Source organism: Lagenorhynchus albirostris, chromosome 15 (assembly GCF_949774975.1).
Source record: "Lagenorhynchus albirostris chromosome 15, mLagAlb1.1, whole genome shotgun sequence".
NCBI lineage: Eukaryota > Metazoa > Chordata > Mammalia > Artiodactyla > Delphinidae > Lagenorhynchus > Lagenorhynchus albirostris.
Window position 1 is genome coordinate 66,012,403 of NC_083109.1, and position 23,230 is coordinate 66,035,632.

Below are 23,230 nucleotides of genomic sequence, written 5' to 3' on the forward strand. Positions count from 1 at the left end.
TTCCCCAAAGGACTGCTGGCTTTCCTTAGTGTGCATTCCCCACACAGTTCCTTCAGCACTTATTTGAGAGATCCATGTGCCCCCAGGCTCCTAGATCATGAAAAGCCCAGAAAACAACATCCCATGAGGTCAGAGAAGGCCTCCCTGGAGCTCTCACCATGAGAATTTTAAACCCTGTGGAAAGGCTAGAAAGACATTTTAAGCTTTTTAAGATGGTAATAAGAAAGTAAAATCAAAGCCAGATCAAGAGGCCACATACTACATGATTCCATGCACTTGAAATGTCCAGAAAAGGCAAATCTATAGAGAGCAGATGAATGGTTGCCTGGGGCTGAGGATGGGAACAGGGATTCACTGAAAATGGGCATGCAGGATCTTGCTGGGGTGATCCATGTTCTAAATTTGTTCTAATGTTCCAATATTCTAAAATTGGGTTAGACAGTTGCACAACTAGGCAAATTTGCTAAAAAACCACTGATTTGCTCACTTAAGTGAGTGAATTTTATGATATGTAAATTGTACCTCAATAAAGCTGTTATATTAGAAAGAATTCACACTTGGCAATTAAAACACATCTTTGGATTCAAATGGGTTCTGTCTAGGAGCTTTGTAATTTCCTATTGTAAAATACTTAGGAAGGCACAAGAGAAAGGAGTGGAATAATGTCACTGAAAACAAAGACTAAAAGAAGCTAGGCAGAATCTCCTCTAACTAAATAGTAGATGAGCTGGACTGAGAAATTTTACCTCAGGAGACTGCATGAGAAAGAGCAACAGGCCCACTGGGTATACTCCTAGTCCCCCCTCCCCCCACCCCTGGATGCAGAGATGCAGAGATGCAGGTGACATCGCACATAGAAAATTAGGCAGCTGTTGCTTTGCCCTGCCAGGTACTACTCTGGGAGAACTGGAAGAACTGTCTCCTTTTTTTCTCATCCTTGCCTTGCCAGGCCATCTTCCTACAGCTGATAGGGGTGGCAGGGTCGCAGACCACAATGAGGAAGGAGATAGTCGTGGCACTTTAAATTCAGTGAGGTATGGTCTTCCAAGGTAAAGAACCACAGTCGCTCCTCAGTTCAAAAATGTCCTTTTTTAGAATGTTCACAGATGAAACAAATAAAAAGCCTGCTTCCAACAGATGGCATTAGTTGATCACATGTGGTCTTTGGATCTTGGCCATCCCATTGTTCCTGACTCTAGAGTTTACAGCATTTGGGTTTTTTTTTTAAGGGGGTTTATGAATACCATTTACCCTGATCATGTCCAAAAGTAGTGGAGAGTTTTGAAAACCAGCAAAAAGAGAGATGTATGATTACCATGGAGACAAAAGTAAAGCTTAACTTTCAATGGATATGTTCACATCGGTCACTTGTAAGGTGTCATTTTGCTCTTACAAACAGCTTTTTCAGAACCAAACCTACGTTTAAGTAGAGTAGTTGTTGCCAAAGAAGGTATACGAAGAAACTAGTCTGCAGTACATGCTGGAAATTATGGGGCCTTTTTAATACTGCATCAGTTGAATAGGACATGGAGGAAGGAGACGAGCCCATTACAGTAGGCAGGAGATGCTGTAGGGAACTTGGAAGCTGTGCACATAATTAGCTGCTCAGCTACAGAAGGAAAGGAAAGATGTTGTCACAAAGTGAACCAAGAATGGGGTCAAGGATACTTCATGTACCAATTTGCTGACACAGCATGAAGAGATTGATCTTGAAGCATGGGGAAGCAGACAACCACACATGGAACCTGTGAAAAAATGTTGCAATGTAAAGGAATACAATATGGAGATTAAACTTGAAGAGTATACCTCTGAACCTTGTTTAATGCAGGACTCACAACCAAATTTCAGAAAACTGTTTGATAGCCTAAATAGGGTGCAAAAAGACATAATTTTTCCATGAAATAGGAACAGAAAACCATAAGGAGAAAACAGGCTTAGATGAAAAGGCAAAATGAGATTAAAAAAGGGAGATGAATGAGCTAACAGATGATGATGAGGAGGAGGACAGCAATAAAAGTTGCTAATATTTATTTAACACTTCCTGTGTACCACGCTTTATTCTAAATGCTTTTACATGTGTTAACCTGTTTAATTCTTACAAGAACACCATGAATACATAGTATTATCATTGCCCTCATTTCATAATTGAGGAAACTGAGTGGCATTAGGGAACTTGCTCAAAGTCACCCAACTAGTAAATACTGGAGCCAGGATTCAAGCTCTGACAATTTGACTTCATGGCCTGTGCTTTTATTTTATTTTATTTTTATTTATTTACTTTTTTTGCGGTACGTGGGCCTCTCACTGTTGTGGCCTCTCCCGTTACGGAGCACAGGCTCCAGACGCGCAGGCTCAGCGGCCATGGCTCACGGGCCCAGCCACTCCGCGGCATGTGGGATCCTCCCGGACCGGGGCACGAACCCGCATCCCCTGCATCGGCAGGTGGACTCTCAGCCACTGCACCACCAGCGAAGCCCCTATGGCCTGTGCTTTTAATCATACACTAAGAAAGGATAGTGAGGAAACAAAAGACACACAGCAAAATTAAAATCACTCAAGGCAGTAAAAGCATAATTGAAGTTGTGGGTGAATCATATTAAAATGAATAATTGGTATAAAAAAAGGCAAAAACACAAAAATAAGGAAAGATGAGATGATAGATATGGAAGCCAGAGACTAAAACTTTCCCTTGATGACTGAAAGGACTCATCATGTTCTAGGAAAAAATAAACAAAAGAATACCTACATCTAGACATAGTCTGTTAAAAATAAAACTATGATAGAACATTACAAAAAAGAACATCAACAGGCCAATAAGAACCTGTGAAAAGGGCTTCCCTGGTGGCGCAGTGGTTAAAATCCACCTGCCAATGCAGGGGACACGGGTTCAAGCCCTGGTCGAGGAAGATCCCACATGCTGTGGAGCAACTAAGCCCATGCACCACAACTACTGAGCCTGTGCTCTAGAGCCTGCAAGCCACAACTACTGAAGCCCACGTGCCCAAACTACTGGAGCCCACGTGCCACAACTACCGGAGCCTATGTGCCTAGAGCCCGTGCTCCGCAACAAGAGCAGCCATCGTAATGAGAAGCCTGTGCACCTCAATGAAGAGTAGTTCCTGCTCGCCACAACTAGAGAAAGCCCATGCGCAGCAACAAAGACTCAACACAGCCAAAAATAAATAAATAAATTAGTTAATTAAATCTATTAAAAAAAAAGAACCTGGGCTTCCCTGGTGGTGCAGTGGTTGAGAGTCCGCCTGCCGATGCAGGGGACGCGGGTTCGTGCCCTGGTCCGGGAAGATCCCACATGCCGCGGAGCAGCTGGGCCCGTGAGCCATGGCGGCTGAGCCTGCGCATCCGGAGCCTGTGCTCCGCAACGGGAGAGGCCACAACAGTGAGAGGCCCGCGTACCACAAACAAACAAACAAACAAAAACACAAAAATTAAAGATAAAGAGAGAATATTAAAAGCAGTGAGGGAAAAGCAACAAGTAACATACAAGGGAACTCACATAAGTCTATCAGCTGATTTTTCAGCAGAAACTCTGCAGGCCAGAAGGGAGTGGCACAATATGTTTAAAGTGATGAAAGGTAAAAACCTACAATCAAAAATACTCTACTTGGCAAGGCTCTCATTCAGATTTGATGGAGTGATCAAAAGCTTTACAGACAAGCAAAAGCTAAAAAAGTTCAGCACCACCAAATGAGCTTTATAACAAATGTTAAAGGAACTTCTCTAGGAAAAAGGAAAGGCCACAACTAGAAACAAGAAAATTACAAAATGAAAAAGGTCACCAGTAGAGGCAAACCTATAGTAAAGGTAGGAAATCATCCACATACAAAGCTAGTAGGGAGGTTAAAAGTCAAAAGTAGTAAAATCATCTATACCCACAATAAGCAGTTAAGAGATACAGAAAACAATTAGATGTAAATATATGATATCAAAAATAGTAATTGGGAGCGGAGGAGAGTACAAATGCAGGGTTTTAAAAATGCATTTGAAATGAAGAGATCAGCAACTTATATACACACACACACCAATACACACACATATACAGACTGCCATATAAAATCCTCATAGTAACAACCACAAACCAAAAATCTAAACTAGACATACACAAAAAAAAGAAAAAGGAATCTGAACATAACACTAAAGATAGTCATCAAATCTTAAGAGAAGAGAAAAAAAGAAAAATAATAAAATGGCAATATGAACATAAATATCAATAATTACCTTAAATGTAAATGGATTAAATGCTCCAACCAAAAGACATAGATAGAGTGGCTGAATGGATACAAAAACAAGACCTGTATATATGCTGCCTACAAGAGACTCACTTCAGATATAGAGACACACACAGACTGATAGTGAAGGGATGCAAAGAGGTATTCTGTGCAAATGGAAATCAAAAGTAGCAATACTTATATGAGACAAAATAGACTTTAAAATAAAGTCTGTTACAAGAGACAAAGAAGGATACTATATAATGATCAAGGGATCAATCCAAGAAGCGATATAACAATTGTAAGCATATATGCATCCAACATAGGAGCACCTCAATATATAAGGCAAATATTAACAGACATAAAAGAAGAAATTGAAGTAACACAATAATAGTGGGGGGCGGGGCTTTAACACCCCACTTACATCAATAGACAGATCATCTCGACAGAAAATTAATAAGGAAACACTGGTCTTAAATGACACCTTTGATCACATGGACTTAACTGATATACATAGAGCATTCCATCTGAAAGCAGCAGAATATACATAATTTCAAGTGCACATGAAACATTCTCCAGGACAGATCACAGGCTAGGCCACAAAAAAGCCTCAGTAAATTTAAGAAAATTTAAATCATATCAAGTATCTTTTCCGACCATAGAACTATGAGGCTAGAAATCAACTATAAGAAAAAAACTGCAAAAATCACAAATACGTGGAGGCTAAACAACCAATGGATTACTGAAGAAATCAAAGAGGAAATAAAAAAATACCCAGACACAAATGAAAATGAAAAACAATGATCCGAAACCTATGGGATACAGCAAGAGCAGTTCTTTTTTTTTTGCGGTACACGGGCCTCTCACCCCTGTGGCCTGTCCCGTTGCGGAGCACAGGCTCCAGACGCGCAGGCCCATCGGCCATGGCCCATGGGCCCAGCTGCTCCGCGGCATATGGGATCCTCCCAGACTGGGGCACAAACCCGTGTCCCCTGCATCAGCAGGCGGACTCTCAACCACTGCGCCACCAGGGAAGCCCAAGAGCAGTTCTAAGAGGGAAATTTATAGCAATACAATCTTACCTCAGGAAACAAGAAAAATCTCAAATAAGCAACCTAACCTTACAACTAAAGGAACTAGAGAAAGAAGAATAAGTGAACCCAAAGTTAGTAGAAGGAGAGAAATCATAAAGATCAGAGGAGAAATAAATGAAATAGAGACTAAAAAACAATAGAAAAGATCAATGAAACGAAAAGCTGGTTCTTTGAAAAGATTAAAAAAAATTGATAAACCTGTAGCCAGACTCATCAAGAAAAATAAGGGAGAAGGCCCAAATCAATAAAATCAGAAATGAAAGAGGGGAAATTACAACCGACACTACAGAAATACAAATGATCATAAGAAACTACTATGAACAGCTATATGCCAAAGAAATGAACAACCCAGAAGAAATGGTCAAATTCTTGGGAAGGTACAATCTCCCAAGAGTGGACCTTGAGGAAATAGAAAATATGAACAGACTAATTACCAGTAATAAAGTTGAATCAGTAATTTAAAAACCCCCAACAAACAAAAGTCCAGGACCAGAGGGCTTCACAGGTGAATTCTACCAAACATTTAGAGGAGAGTTAACATGCACCTTCTCAAACTATTCCAAAAAATTGCAGAGGCAGGAACACTTCTGAACTGATTCTGTGAGGCCTGCATCACCCTGATACCAAAACCAAAGTTATCACAAAAAAAGAAAATTACAGGCCAACATCACTGATGAACATAGATGCAAAAATCCTCAACAAAATATTAGCAAACCAAATCGAACAATACATTAAAAGTATCATAGGCTTTCCCTGGTGGTGCAGTGGTTGAGAGTCCACCTGCCGATGCAGGGGACGCGGGTTCGTGCCCTGGTCTGGGAAGATCCCACATGCCGTGGAGCGGCTAGGCCCGTGAGCCATGGCCGCTGAGCCTGTGCGTCCGGAGCCTGTGCTCCACGGCGGGAGAGGCCACAACAGTGAGAGGCCTGCATACTGCAAAAAAATAATAAATAAATAAAAATAAAAATGAAAATTAAAAAAATAGAAAAAGAAAATCTTCTGAATTAAAAAAACAGAGGAAAAAAAAAGAATGGGGCTTCCCTGGTGGCGCAGTGGTTGAGAGTCCGCCTGCCGATGCAGGGGACACGGGTTCGTGCCCCGGTCCAGGAAGATCCCACATGCTGCAGAGTGGCTGGGCTCGTGAGCCATGGCCGCTGAGCCTGCCCGTCCAGAGCCTGTGCTCCACGGCGGGACAGGCCACAGGGGTGAGAGGCCCGTGTACCGCAAAAAAAAAAAAAAAAAAAGAATGGATGTACTACCATCTAACAAGGGGATTGGTACAAGGCCTCCATGCAGTTCATCTGACAGATAACCATGTATCACATATTTGAAGTGTGCCAGGTGTGCTGGGGAAAGTGTGTGTTTAGGGGGACAACGGCAACTACTTGCTCATTCATTTTTTTTTATTATTATGTAAAGTTTCAAACATAAAGAAACACTGAAAACCTTGTACAGTGAACATTTGTATACCCATCTCCTAGATTTTACCATTAGTTTTTCACTTGTTTTATCACATACCTGTTCATCCCTCTCTCCATCAATTAAGGCATCTTATTTTTTGACACATTTCAAAGAAAATATATACACTTCCTCATAAATACTTTGGCATGTATATCATTAACTGTTCAATAGTTATGTTTTTTCATTTGCTAAAAAATTTGCATACAATGAAATGCACAAGTCTTGTGTTCATCCACTGAGTTTTGAGAATTGCATGTATTTGTGTAACCCAAATCTCTCTCAACATATACAACATTACCACCACCCCAGGGAGTTCCCACATGGGCCCATCATATACTTTTTCATAATTAAAAAAATATAAAACTATTTGGAATGTATATAATATGATCCCATTTTTGCTATAGAAATACAGAAAAACACTGGAAGGAAAAATATAAAAAGTGATTATTTCTGGATAGTGGGATTACCATTGATACTTATTTTCTTCTATTCCTTTCTCTGTATTTTCTAAATTTGATGTAATGTATTACTTGGGTGGTAAGAAAAAAAGCAGTAAAAGCTACTTAAAAGAAAACAAACATCTTTCAATCTTTTTATGAATGATGTCACACATATAAGAATATTAATACATCGTTAAAGTAATCATTCTGAAGATAATGTATGTAGCAAACTTATAAATATTTTAATATTAGATTACAATGAAAAAATTAAAGGAAATGTTAATACCATAATCACCATGATATGATGTGTATACACATAGAACAGGACTAGAAGGGCGTAAGAAAAAAAAGTGGCTATATTTCTCATGCTGTTCCCTGGGGCCTGTTAGAGTGATGAGATTATGGGTAATTAAAAAAAAGTTATATGACTTTTTCTAAATTAAAAATTAGTAGTTAAAATAACCCATAAGACCCTGACTTCAGGGTCACCCATCTCTACATACATGGGCCAGCTCTGGAGAAGTGAACCCTCTCAGGCAAGCTACAAAATCTTTCCTGACTTTTGCAAAGGCCTCACGTGGGCCACACATTTTGGTTGGGTTTGGAACATATGCTCCAAACCACTACAGTAAGACAAAACAAACAGGTACTAAGTTACCTCTTTCTGGAAAGATGTTGTTTTTGGTGAGTTTGACACTTTTGGGTCTTGGGTTGTTATTATCCATACCCATGATGAGGTTGCGGAAAAACAGATCAAATTTCTTTCTGCTGTCTGCGTTGATGGTGCCGGCCACGGTCCACACCAAGGCAAAAAGGAAGAGACCTTGCAGCCAGAGGAAGATCTGTTGGCTTGTCAGGCTTTCAACTAATTCACTTTCCTTCTCTTCTATTTCCCTGATTTCATCTAAAAGCAAGAAAAGGAATCTCAGGAAAAGCTGCAGAGTGCAATAGATATGAATTGGGCAGTTTTGTCTGTGAGGGGCCTGGGAAGAGGATTGATACTGGTTGAATGGCATCACCTGCCAGATCCTTTATCCACATACATTAAAAAAAAAATTTTTTTATTGTGGTAAGATATGCGTAACATAAAAATTACCATCTTAACCATTTTAAAGTTCAGTGGTATTAAATACATTCATGTTGTTGTGCAACCATCACCACTATTCATATCCAGCACTATTTTCATCTTGCAAAGCTGAAACTAATTCATTACCCTCTCCCCAACGGCCTGGCAAACAACATTCTACTTTCTGTCTTTATAAATTTGACTAACCTAGGTATGTCTTAGAGGTGAAATCATATAGTCTTTTCTGACTGGCTTATTTCTCTTAGCATAATGTCCTCAAGGTTCATCCATGTTGGCGCATGTATCAGAATTTCTTTTTTTTTATGTTGGCCGCACCATGCGGCTTGTGGAATCTCTGTTCCTGAACCAGGGATTGAACCCAGGCCACAGCAGTGAAAGCACCAAACACTAACCACTAGACCACTAGGGAACTCCCCAGAATTTCCTTCCTTTTTTAAGGCTGAATAATATTTCACCATATGTATATACTTGATCTATTTATCCATTCATTGGTTGATGGACACTTGGGTTGCTTCCACCTTTGGCTTCTGTGAATAATGCTGCTATGAACATGGGTGTACAAATATCTGTTTATGTCCCTACTTTCAATTCCTTTGTACATATACCAGAAGCAGAAGTGCTAAGTCATCTGGTAATTCTATTTTTAATTCTGAGGATCTGACAAACTATTTTCCATAGTAACTGTACCATTTTACATTTCCATCAACAGTGCACAAGGGTTCCAATTTCTCTACATCCTCATCAACACTTGTTCTTTTGGTTGTTGATGCTGTTGTTCTTGTTGTCAGTGCTTGCAGATGACATGATACTATATATAGAAAATCCTAAAGGCATCACCAAAAAACTACTACAGTTCACCAGTAAATTCAGTAAAGTTGCAGGATTCAAAATTAATAAAATTAATATGCAGAAGTTGGTTGCACTTCTATACACTGAAAACAAACTACTATAAAGAGAAATTAAGGAAAGAATCCCATTTAACATTGCATCAAAAAGAATAAAATATCTAGGAATAAATCTAAATAAGGAAGTAAGAGACCTATATTCGGAAAACTACGAGACACTGATGAAGAACTGAAAATGACACAAACAGATGGAAAGATATATTGTGTTCATGGATTGGAAGAATTAATATTGTTAAAATGACCATGCTACCCAAGGTAATCTACAGATTCAATGCAATCCTCATCAAAATATCAAAGTCATTTTTCACAGAACTAGAACAAATAATTCTAAAAGTTGTATGTAAACACATAAGACCCCCTAATAGCCAAAGCAATCTTAAGAAAGAAGAACAGAGCTGGAGGCATAATGTTCCCAGACTTCAGACTATACTACAAAGCTACAGTAATCAAGACAGTATGGTGCTGGTATAAAAGCAGAAATACAGATCAATGGAACAGAATAGGGAGCCCAGATATAAACCCATACACTTATGGTCAATTAATCTATGACAAAGGAGGCAAGAATATATAATGGAGAAAGGACAGTCTCTTCAGTAAGTGGTGCTGGGACAATAGGACGGCTATATGTAAAAGAATAAAATCAGAACATTTTCTCACACCATACGCAAAAAATAAACTCAAAATGGATTAAAGACCTAAATGTAAGACCGTAAACCATAAAACTCCTAGAAGAAAACATAGGCAGAACACTCTGACATAAATAGTAGCAATATTTTTTTGATTTGTCTCCTAAGGCAAAGGAAACAAAATCAAAACTAAACAAGTGGGACCTGATTAAACTTAAAAGCTTTTGCATATCAAAGGAAACCATGGACAAAATGATAAGACAACCTACTGAATCAGAGAAAATATTTGCAAATGATATTACTGATAAGGGGTTAATATCTAAAATACAAAAGCAGGTCACATAAATCAACAACAAAAAAACAAACAACCTGATTAAAAATGGGCAGAAGATCTGAATAGACATTTTTCCAAAGAAGAGATACAGATGGCCAACAGGCACATGAAAAGATGTTCAACATCTTTTTTTTTTTTTTTTTTTTTTTGCAGTACGTGGGCCTCTCACTGTTGTGGCCTCTCCCGTTGCGGAGCACAGGCTCTGGACGCACAGGCTCCAGACACGCAGGCTCAGCGGCCATGGCTCACGGGCCCAGCTGCTCCATGGCATGTGGGATCTTCCCGGACCGGGGCACGAACCCGTGTCCCCTGCATCGGCAGGCGGACTCTCAACCACTGCGCCACCAGGGAAGCCCCGTTCAACATCTTTAATCATCAGAGAAATGTAAATGAAAACCATAATGAGGTATCACCTCACACCTGTCAGAACAGTTATCATCAAAAAGACCACAAATATCTAATGTTGGTGAGGATGTGGAGAAAAAGCAACCCTCGTACACTGTTGGCAGGTATGTATATTGGTGCAGCCACTGTGGAAAACAGTATGGAGGTTCCTCAGAAAACTAAAAATAGAGTTGTCATATGATCCAGCAATCCCACTCCTGGGCACATATCTGAAAAAACAAAAACACTAATTCAAAAAGATACATGCACCCAATGTTCATAGCAGCATTATTTACAATAGCCAAGATATGGAAGCAACTTAAGTGTCCATCCACAGATGAATCATTAAAGAAGATGGACTACTCAGCCATAAAAATGAATGAAATTTTGCCATTTGCAAGAACATGGATGGGCTTGGAGGTTATTATGCTTAGTAAAATAAGTCGGACAGAAAAAGACAAATATTGCATGTTGTCACTTATACGTGGAATCTAAAAAGTACAACACACTAGTGGATATAACAAAAAAGAAATGGACTTACAGATATAGAAAACAAACTAGTAGTTACCAGCGGGAAGAGGGACAGGGAAAGGGCAAGCCAATGTTTGGTGATTAAGAAGTACCAACTACTATGTATGTAACAAATAAGTTACAAGGATATATTGTACGACACAGGGAATATAGCCAGTATTTTATAATAACTTTAATGGAATATAATCTTTAAAAATTGTGAATCACTGCGTTTTACACCTGAAACATATAATATTGTAAATCAAATATACCTAAATTTTTTAATAAGCACAACCTCAATCTAATTATGCGAACATATGAGGCAAACTTAAATTGAGAAGCATCCTATAACATAACTGGCCAGTCTTCATCTGTGAAAAAGTTATGAAATGTAAGGAAAGACTGAAGAACTGTCATAGCTTGTAGGCGACCAAAGAGATAACAACAATTAAGTACAATGTGGCATCTTGAATTGGATCCTGGATCAGAAGAAGAACATTTGTGGAAAAATGTGAAATTCAAATAAAGTGTAGTTAACAGTATAGTATCAATGTTAACTTCCTTATTATGATAATTGTACCTTCATTATATAAGATGTTAACATTAAAGAAATCTCAGTAAAGGGTACATGTGGCTCTACATTCTTTTAGCAATTTTTCTTTAAGTCTAAAATTATTTCAAAATAAAAGGCTAAAAATGTATTCGGTGTTCCTTATCTCAAGTCCTTGTTAATCACAGCTACCATGTTCTTGCATTTTAACACTGACAGAGTAAAAAGTTATAGCCCCAAAATCAAATATGTGTGCATTCAAACCCAGTTCCCCATTTTTAGTAGTTGTGTGTATTTGAGCACTCCTGAGAGGATTCATAGCTATAGATTCAGGAAGGCAAGAGATGAGGTTACTCAGGACTGTGGACAATAAGTTCACTTCTCATGCTGGTGCTTTCTTTCCTGGAGGAGATACTACACAAGGATAGTAAAAGGAGCTTGGGAAAGTATGTAAAATTTACAAATAAAAATACAAATATGTGATATTGTATGAATTAGTGTGCTTCTAAAAATATTGCCTGTAATTTTAATTTTAGAAAATCAAATAATATTTAGCTAGAGAAAGTCTCCACTCAAGTTTCCCATGTTACTTTTTTTCTTAATCTACATCTATAATGCCTTTGGAAGAAATGGGCTGAGAAAATATGTTCATGTAGCAGAAGCTGTAAGAAGATTCACCTTCAGTTTGAATTATGTATTATCTTGAGAAAGAAATGGCATCCAATAAAAGTTCTCCAAATTAACACATCTTTTGTCATTTCCAATAGAATCCTGTAAAATTTGATTTATGTGAAATGGTTATAGAGAACTTCTCCAGGACATTTAAACCAATGGTTCTCCATGTCCTGGAGAAGTTCCCTAGTTCTGGAGACTAATGTGATCAGTTTTTTTCATAGTGTATCTATGTGTTTTATGAATTCAGATTTTTGTAATATAAGTTTTCTTAAAATGGAAAAACTTCCTATCTTATTCTTTTCAGAATCTTTTTTTTCCTGATATACATTTACATATGTCATCTAAATTCATTTTCCTCCAGGATATCCCTCCCTGTTAGGTAAAGAGGAACAGGAATTATTATTCCCATTGTGTGGATGAGGAATCTAATACTGAGGAAGAATGGGCTAATTTGCACAAGAATACCCAGGAAGTCAATGTAAGATCAAGCCAAACTATATGGACTCTTTCCACCAAACTCTACTATCTACACTCAAAAGACTTGCTGGTTCTAGACCAAAATGCTGGTCTCATTGTAACTCATGGAGGAATAATAGGGGTGGGAGCAGAAGAAATGGCCAAGGCACACCATACGCTCATTTGGCTTAAGAACTGTAGGGTAGTACTTACCTAGCAGAGAGGAGTACAGTCTCATCATTGAGAAGGCAAGGTGGATGGGAGATGTTTGGACCACAAATTTACACTGAAGCTGAATAAATTCCAGACAGGGCTGGATAAGCCACATGAACATGTCATTGACCTAAGAGTAGAAAGTGAGATTTGACATTATTAAAAAGTGTGTTTAAGACCAAGAGCTTGGTACACCTCGAGGAGGCTGGAAATGTTGGTAAGACTGCTGATTACTTTTGAGTCTAGGTGTACTGAGGAAAGTCCACAGGCACCAAGACAGATGCGCCCAGCTTCCTATTTAATGGACTGTGCAGCCCACTGGCCATTCCCCACGCCTCCCATTCCACTAAGCTGAAGCTTGGAGCCACTATGGGTCAGCTACAGGATGCATGAAATAGTTTTAGGTCCCAGCCACAGTATCTGCCTTTGTTTCTATAAAAAAAAAATGTTAGGAATTCTAAACAACTGATTTGCAAATGACTGACTGGCATTTATAAGGCAGGTCTCCTGTAGAAAGTGGCCACAGGGAATTTCAGGCTCATTTTCAGTGATTCCCCATATGTATGTATGTACATACTTATTGGTGGGTATGTTAATTGTTGTCTCTTGGCTCTGCTCCCCACCCAATTTAAAACAACTAATGAGAACCTACTACATAGCACAGGGAGCTCTACTCAGCACTCTGTGGTGACATAAATGGGAAGGAAATCCAAAAAAGATGGCATATATGTATATGTATGGATGACTCACTTTGCTCTACAGCAGTGTAGAGCAACTATACTCTAATAAAAAATATATTAAAAAATTACTTGCCTCACTTTCTTCTCTTAGTGTTTTTTTCACTTTTGTTATACTTTGTGACTTTCGCTGTAAATTACCTTAAGTTATTTTTTTGTAAGTAGGTAGGTCATCACTAAATAAATATACAGATACTGATTATACACAGATATGTGTGCATATATGAATGTTTAGATGTCTTTATATGTATATATGACTATATATGAGTACATAGATATGTGGTTTTCAGTCAGTAAAATTTATTGTGCATCTACTAAATGCAGTGTGGTAGGTGCTAAGGATAAATGATGAACAAGATAGACAAGGTCCCTGTCCTCGTGGTCTGAGGGGAAGGGAAGACAAACAAAAAATAAATAAACAAGCAAGGAAATGAAAGTATTTACAAATCATGAATGTACTAGCAGGAAACAAATAAAGGTATTACAATGGGAAATAACAGGAAGTTTTTAATAGGGTGGTCAGGGAAGACTTCTTAGAGAAGGAGGCCTTTATGCTGACACCTGGATGACAAAAGTGAATCATCCCTTATGAGAATAAATGGGGCAAGATTTCCAGAAAGAGGAACAAAAAATGCAAAAGCTTTGAGGTAGTAAAACCTGGGGTTTTCTAGGAATGGAAACAACACCCAAGGGCTGGAAGATAATGAGCTGAGGCTGAGAAGAGGGTAGGTGAGGTTGGAGAGGCAGGCTGGGTGGGATCACAGTCTCAGAGGCCCGATAAGAAGTTAGACTGTACTAAGGATACTGGGAAGTTTCTGAAGGCTTCCTGTGCATGTGTAGATTGGTTTCTCACTGTGCATGTGGATATGTGTCTATGTAAATAAACATGCTACATATATATTGTGCATGTATGTAAATGTGACAAGAGAGGGGCTGTCCTACACAGTTCCCCAGACTGTTTCCACAGTGGGAAGAGAATCCACCTCAGATCCTTCTTGGCTTCTTCAGTGGGAAACTTTCCTAAGGAATCAGAAACACCATAATAACTGGTTCTCCCTTCCTACTTCCCTTGTCTGAGTGTGTGCTAATGTAACCTGAACATTCACATCTCTTTTAGGAAGGGAAGAAGAAAATGGACACTCTTAGTAGCTGCACTAAGAGAATTTCTAACTGGTTCTGGCTCCCTAAATATAGAAGGTATGGAGTCTAGGTTACAGGGACGGGAAGTGGCAGTGAAGAGAGGAACACAGGTCTTCCTAACCTGGTCCATCTTTAGAGCAACTTCCAGAGGCATTTCTCCTAGTAGGCAATGGGGAAAGGGGTGACATTCCAGTCATCAAATAGAACGTTTCTCAAGCACCAGAATTCTCCACTGGGGAGCCAAGAAGTAATGGAGAAGGTGGAAGAGAAAGGAGAAATTGACTGCATCACCCCATCCCCACCACATGGAGTGAAAGTCAGAAAAATGGCAGGTAGCCAGGAAGCAAGATAATTAGGGACAGTCAGGGAATTTCCTGCTCCTTCTTGCCTTCTGTAATTATGAATGTGAAAATGATCCTAGAAGACCTTTGAGATGAGGAGTAGGGAGACAGGGAGGGACAGGAAGGAAAGGGACCAGAGGATCTCACCAATTCCTTGTGTTCCTCGGTGAGACTGGAAGGCAGGGTGTCCATGTATGAATCCTTCAGGGGCTTCCAACCTAGCTGATGGGGCTCCATGTAGATCATCCCACACCTGGCAAGCACAAACAGAGGACCAGCCTGGTCCACATCTGGCTCCCAAGCACGTAGAGGTGAAGTAAATGTAGGAGGTCATGGTGAGGTAAGAGGCTGGAGCTTGGGTCGGGGCATAGACCCTCACCAGCTCCAAGCCAAAGGAAAGATGCACAGATTTTGCCAGGAAAGGGTGGAAACCAGTGCTAAGAGTTGGGTCTTGAGAATCAGAGACCTGGATTCAAATCCCAGCCCCAGACCTTACTAATTGAGTGACCTTGGGCAAATTTCTTTACCATCTCTGAACTTCTGTGTCCTTGTCTGTAAATTGAGGAATATAAAAAATATGTAGTTCATAAGGTTGTTGTAACGGTTAAATGAAAGGCCTAGCACACAGAAACCTCTTAATCAATGAAAGCTACTATTATCATTACCATAATGTTAGTACATTACCATGCACTGACATGTAACATTTTATTTAGCACTTTTTTTCCCCATTCTGTTGTATCTAGGCACTCCCTCCTTTGTTACTAACACTGGCTACCATTTATTGAACACCTACTGCGTGTCAGCCATTATGCTAAGTCTTAATGGCCTTCATCTCTAAATATTCCGCTTTATGGTATACATTTTAGACATGAGGAGACTGTAGCTCAGAGAGGCTACGTGACTCGGAAGAGGTCACACAGCTAGCAAGTGGTGTGGCCAGGGTGGGAGCCCAAGTTGGTCTAACTTGCCATAGGCTCTTTCTCTTCCCTTACATTGCCTTTGGGAATGTGGGCTGATTTTATTTTATTTTATTTTTTATGGACTGAAGTTACACTATTGGATTAATTCTTATCCTTGGCACACTCATCATTAGCCCATGCATGGCCTTTCTCAGTTAATTGTTTTCAATAATGTACTAAGTGCCCATGAACCCAATACCCAGGCAGAAGCTAGGGTCTTGACAATAACCTTCATCTAACCATATAGTCTCCCTTATCCTATGCCCGTGGCTTTCCCCACCTGAGGTTATACAGCATCTTGAATCTCATGCTCACCTGTGCTTTGATTTCTTTCCTTCTTATAGAGTTTTATAGCATATATATATATATATATATATATATATTACTTGTTTTTAATAATTTAAAAGGGGACACTATGCTGTATGTAATATTACAGGCTTACTTTTATACATAATATTGTTAAGATTTTATCTTTAATTTTACTAAGATTTATCTTATATAGTTGCTTGTCAGTACAGTTCATTTATTTTGAATGACATACAAATACTACGATTTGTGATCTTATTATACTTTTTAATTCGCTCCTGTTAATGGGCATTTGGGTCGTTTCTAAGTGTTTGTTATTGTAAATTATGCTACTCTGAAAATTCTGGTACATGTCTCCTATTGTACATGGGCAAAAGTTTCCTTTGGGTATATATCAATACTTACAAGCAGAATTGCTGGGTCATGAGGCATAAGAAAGATCAACTTTAGGAGATGATATCAATCTCTTTTCCAAAGTGATTGCCTGACTTTAGATTCCTACCAGCACTGTGGATTGAGGACTAACTTTACGACAAATCTGACAACAAGTAGTGCAGGTGATCTGCTGGAGTTTAATCACATTTATGGATTTTTAGAGCTTTCCCTCCTGCGTAGGGTTAGTGAGGCCTCACATTCCCTCAGGGGGTCCCTGCAAGCTGACTGACCTGCTCACAGTGGCGGGGGAGGCCTGCTCCAGGTCAGCTGGCTCGAAGATCAGACTCATCTTGGAGCTCATCTGGATAATCTCTCCACTCATTAAACAAAGCTGAAAGTACAAAGCAGAGGGGTGGAGGGCAGCAAACGAATTAAATTCCATCTGCAAGTGAAAGGCATCAGTGGGGACAGAGATGGTTTGAATTCATTCAACAAATACTTCTTGAGCACCTATTCTGTGCCAGGCACTATGCTAGTTGTGCAGAATGAAACAGACAAAAATTCCTGTCCTCTTGAGGTTTGCATTCTGCTCGGAGGAGACAGATGATAAGCAAAATATATAGAATATACAGTGATGAAAGTGCTTTGGAGAAGAATAATGTCGAAGAGGGGCTGGAGAATGCTGTGTGTGGTGAGCTGTAATATTAAATAGGGAGGTCAGAGAACCACTGACTTGCAGCCTTAGATGAAGAAACCAGAAATTATCAGACTACAGCAAGTTTCATGGTTCCTTCCTCAGTGGAAGGAATTTAATAGCACACCCCCATCCAGTTTTATTTGCTCAAGTTTCCCACAAAGACTCCTTTTGGAATCCCTCATGGACTGGCCCAGGGTTAGAATGACAAGAATATCTCCACATCCTTTTTTGGAATGGAAGGAAAGACCATTACAAGTCCTAGTGTTTAGCAGGCATATCCCTGCTTTACAAGTCCGTGGTGCTGCTTCTCATTTGCCAACATGGGTTAAAGTGAGATGTTTAAGTCATAAGATGGCCTGAGGCCTTGGTCTCTCAGGGGAAAAGAGGAAACGCCATTGTTCCCTGCTTCTCATCCTAAATTGTGGTTTTCAAAGTTTCTGATATATTACCTGACCCACATCAAACACATCCGGAACAGGTCATTACGTGCAACCCTAGGAAGGTCACGGCTGTTATGGGACTAATACCATTAACAGTGTCATCTCTGAAAATCAAGAAAAGTGAAACAGACCCATACCTGTGACAGTAGTTTGATTTCATTCAGAGCTGTGAAGAGCCATCAGGAAATTCACTGATTATGACTCTTTATACTTCTGATCTCAAGACCAACCAATACATGTGTACAATTAGTTTATATAACATAGTCCATATCGTGTAATAAAACTTATTCTTTTTTTATATGTTATATAATCAAAATTACGAACACGATATTATTAGTGTATGTATATAATATGGATAATTAGGCCTTCCATTGTTGAGCATGACTCACTCTTAGTCTTGCAAAATTTAAATGCAGAAGGAAAATATATTTTGATTTGATAATGATGTATAGTCAGTGTAAGACCTATTCCTTGAAATGGTGATAAATATTATTTTATTTTATTTTATTTTAATATAGCACTTGCTACATGCCAGGTAATATTATAATCAGTTTTCAAATATTAATTTATCTAACCTTCCTAACAACATTATGACATAGATGCTGTTATTCTCATTTTACAGATGATGTAATTGAGGCATAGAGAGACTAAATAGCTTGCCTGAAGTTACATGAGTGCTAAGTGGTTCAGGACAGGATCTGAACCCAGGCTGTCTGGCTCCAGAGCCTAAGCTCTTTAGCCACTACATTTACTGTGGCAGAATGTATTTTCCAAAGACTGCTGCAACAATATCTCCTATTCCACGTACACTTTTGCAGCGTGACCTCGCCCACCTCCATCAAGAGGTAGAGTCTATTCCTCCACCCCCTTGAATCTGAGCAGGCTCTGTGACTTCTTTGATTAATAGAATTCAGAGAAAGTGATGCTGTGCCAGTTCCAAGCATAACTCTTAATTTCCTGAAAACTTTCACTTCCTGCCTCTTGGAGATTAACCGTCACGTAAGAAGTGCCACTACTCCAAGGCCACCAGATGATAAGCCCAAGCCATGTGGAGAGGCCTGGAGGATAAGATTTTCTTTGAGAGAAAGGCAGAGAGACAGAGACACAGAGACACAGAGAGAGTTACGGAGAGATAGACAAGACGAGGAAGAATGAGCCCCCAGACGTTGAGTGAAGAATCTACCATGGATGTGTCTCCTCTAGCCCTAGCTGCCCCAGCTGACGTCATGAGGATTAGCTGAACCCACCTGAGCCCTTCCAAAATTTATAATCCACAGTGTCATGAGCAAAGTTAGGCCACTAAGTACTAAGGTAGTTTGCAATACAGCAACGGATAACCAAAACACATCTCATATATTAGGCACTATGTATGGACTATCTTATTTAATTATCAACACCCTTATTTATTACTACCTCTTTACACATGAAGAAACTGGTGCAGAGAAGTTATGTGACTTACCCAATATAACAGCTCAGTTGTAGAGCTAGTAGGCCAATTTGATGCCAGCACCAAGGCTTTTAACCACTATACAACAGTGTCTCTAAACACACATAACTTACCCACTACAAGTACAAACAAAAGCATAATTCATGAATTGATAACTGTTACTTTCTTGTGGGGCATTTATTCTTAGTGTAATAAATGTATATATTATATAGTTTTTTAAAACGTTTTTATTGGAGTATTATTGCTTTACAATGGTGTGTTAGTTTCTGCTTTATAACAAAGTGAATCAGTTATACATATACATATATCCCCATATCTCTTCCCGCTTGCATCTCCCTCCTTCCCACCCTCCCTATCCCACCCTTCTAGGTGGTCACAAAGCACGGAGCTGATCTCCCTGTGCTATGCGACTGCTTCCCACTAGCTATCTATTTTACGTTTGGTAGTGTATATATGTCCATATATACACTACCACTCTCTCACTTTGTCCCAGTTTACCCTTCCCCCTCCCCATGTCCTCAAGTCCATTCTCTAATAGGTCTGCATCTTTATTCCCATCTTGCCCCTAGGTTCTTCATGACCATTTTTTTTTTTTTTAGATTCCATATATATGTGTTAGCATACGGTATTTGTTTTTCTCTTTCAGACTTACTTCACTCTGTATGACAGACTCTAGGTCCATCCACCTCACTACAAATAACTCAATTTCGTTTTTTTTTACGGCAGAGTAATATTCCATTGTTATATAGTTTTGATCAATCACTAACTTCAGTAAAAGAGTTTATTGCACACCCATGTAAAAGTGATATCAGACAGGTACCTTTTTATTGTCATCCAGAACAGTGTTCATATTTTCAATCCAAACAGCATCCACTGGTCCATCAAATATAATCCACTTGCGGTCATCAGACGAAGTAGATGCTTGCTCCCGGAAAGCATTGGCAAGGACACCATCTGTCCACTCATGGCTCACTTGGTCAAAGCACCCATACAGCTGCCCCAAGGTGATAGCCTTGGGGTTAATGATCTTATACTCCACAGCAAATTCCTCCATCTGGTTGGCTGGGCAAGAAGGTCCAACACAAGTTACAAAAGTTCTGGTGACACCAGAACATTAGGACAAGAAATAATGCCATCTAAAAGACCAAACAACTTTTATCAATATGCCATCCAAGGATAGTCCTTAAAATTTGTACTCAGTCTGTATAAAAATTGGGATAACTGGATAGGCAAAGCCTTAAGTTGTTAGGTTATTACAGCTATTAGTTTCTCACCATATCGTTTTCTGAGGCTCACTTCAAACAAGTCAAATGTGCCAGTCAGATCTAAAGAAGTCTGCCTGGGCCTAAAAGAACTCAGGCAGTAAAGGAGAGAGATGCCATATAATCAGGTCTCTTTATGTACCTGGCTACCCTAGAACCTTGGTTTTGACTTGAGATAAGGAAACAGGTGACAGGTAAAGGATTCTGGAAAATGATGGTTACTTTCCTTTTGTCTATCTGAAGGGCTAGCTTAGTCCTGAAACCTCTTTTTAGCTGCCCAATAAGTGTCCCCTGAGAAATGGAGCACCAGGACCCAACCAGAATACACAGGCTGATGGATGGCACATTGTATGTATTTAATAACAGAAAATAACCACACTTTTACATGATCCTTCAAAGTAAGGGAAAACTGGAGTGCCTGAGCCACGAACTAAATAAAGAATCATTTCTGCAGAATTCTGAGGCAAAGACAATGGGGTAACCTCCTTTCTCTTCATTTAGTTTCCTAAATTATATTCAATGCCAAAATTATTACTTAAGTTTGAAATGCCCAAGTTATTAAATAACAATTTATTAAGGCCAAGTTAGTGCCCAAAACAAAAAACTCAAAAATTCCACAGTAACTCAATCAGCAGTAACTCAATGTTATTAGAAAAAAATATTAAAATGAAGCATACTGGAAGGGATCCTGTAAACACAGGCACAGCAAGGCGCTGCTTTTCAAAACCACAGCCTTGTGCTTTATAAAAGAAAAAAACCTCAAAACTGTTTCTCTGGCAATAAACATGGCTTTTATTTGTTGAGCTAGGTTATTTACCTGCATAATCTCATTTAATTATCACAACAATCCCATTTTACAGCTGGGAAAACAGAGGCAAAGAGAGGTTTAGTCATTTGCCCAAGGTCTGGGTTTCATTCAAGAGTCCGAGGTCTTATCTTTTACATTAAGTTGAAGGAAGGAAAGAAGGAAAGGAGGGAGGGAAGGAGGGAGGCAGGGTGGATGGTAGGGCGGGAGAATGGGAGGGAGAAAAAAAGGAAAGGAGAGGGAAAGAAACAGAGGGAAAGAAGGGATGGAAAGAAAAAAAGGAAAAGAAAAGAAACCATGCAATGATCTCCTCTTAGAACAGTTTTGTTTAGGCAAGTGGCAGGAGTTTCCCTCTCATTGGGAAACCTTTGGAGAAGCCACTGTTCAGCATTTGAGAAAATTCCTCCAGCTTTAGTGATGCACATAAAATCCCCTGTTAGAAGCTCTCCCCCTCTTTATTCTCTGCCTGCAGACCGCTGTGTGCCATGTTCTATTCCTGGCTCTAATGTCACAAATCAGGGATGGTAAAGTTAACAGCCTGGCACATCATCTCTATGGAACCAGTCAACTGAGTGGGGATTCCTGTCCTCCCTGGAAGCCAGGGATACGAGTTTTACCTTCGTGTAAATCACCCAGAGCTGCAGCCAACACTTTATAAGCACAGGTCTTGCCACCCATGGGGTCTCCGACGATCATATAGCCATGTCTTACCAGCATCATCTCGTAGATCTGGGAGGAGACATCATATAAGAAGTTAATCATTGCAGACCTCCCAGAACTGCAATTAGTCAGATGTCTACAAGGAACAAGGACTGCAGTCCTTTATTTGTCATCTATTGTTTAAATATCTTTTGGATGAATAACTATATGTGTGCATCTCAGATTATTTAAGGGATGGGAAATACTATTTGCTCTGCACCCATCTATGTGCTAAGCAGCACTGACTTACCTAAGTTATTTCATTTAATCCACTCAGGTATCATTAACTACTTTTAAATGGTGGGAACACTGAGCTCAAGAGAGGCTAACTAACTTGCCCAAGCTCATCAGTGGTGGAACCAGGATTTGACCACGGGGCTCTCTGACTTCAATGCCACTAATCTTTTCATTGCACCATTTCTACTTGCTTTTAAAGAGGAAAAGGAAACAATGGTCATTTTAGCCAACTGCATTTCTGTTGGAAATTTCCTTTCTCAAGGCCTAAATGCTATTCTGACTTGATTGGAACTCTCAATAGATTAAAATGTATTTTCTGAGCCAGGGGCGATGCTGTAAAACATAAATGAACTTCCATGTAATTTTAGCCCCTACCCTTGAGAATCAAAAGCTAAGTGGAAGCTCATTTTTTGAATTTTCTAATTGTTTTGTCTGTGACAAGTAGTCCATGACAGTTGAAATGCAAATGCTTTGGTCATTTATATTAATGTGAAATGTTTTCTCTCTCCTTTTAAACTGTGAGTCTCTCAGCAAAAGGGAATATGTGAAGCTTTTTATTTTAAGGATTGTTTGCATTATTTTTCACCTTGGAAGTGAGTTATACAGAGGGTGTAAATTAGGACAATGGGGGTGGTACAGGTACTGACAAAAGTGAGCCGGCAAATATTTGTTAAACACCTATTATGCGCCAGATACTGTTCTAAGTTCTACAGACAGAGAGGACAAAACAACAAAATCCCCAACCATCAAGTAAGGTTTACATTCAAGTAGACTGCAAAGACATTTCAGATTGAATAAAGATAAATGGAGTTGACTGTGCATTA

At 39.4% G+C, this 23,230-nt stretch overlaps 1 protein-coding gene across 1 annotated transcript in view; it reads right to left on the reverse strand.

Moving 5' to 3' along the window:
• DNAH3 (dynein axonemal heavy chain 3) overlaps positions 1 to 23,230 on the reverse strand; it is a 194,695-nt gene that overhangs the window by 67,220 nt on the left and 104,245 nt on the right. The window contains exons 36-41 of the mRNA XM_060124014.1: positions 22,088 to 22,199; positions 20,224 to 20,465; positions 17,110 to 17,210; positions 15,327 to 15,432; positions 12,962 to 13,091; positions 7,880 to 8,125 (exon numbers count right to left, since the gene is read on the reverse strand). Of these exons, the coding sequence (XP_059979997.1) occupies positions 7,880 to 8,125; positions 12,962 to 13,091; positions 15,327 to 15,432; positions 17,110 to 17,210; positions 20,224 to 20,465; positions 22,088 to 22,199 (937 nt within the window). The remainder of the gene's footprint in view (positions 1 to 7,879; positions 8,126 to 12,961; positions 13,092 to 15,326; positions 15,433 to 17,109; positions 17,211 to 20,223; positions 20,466 to 22,087; positions 22,200 to 23,230) is intronic.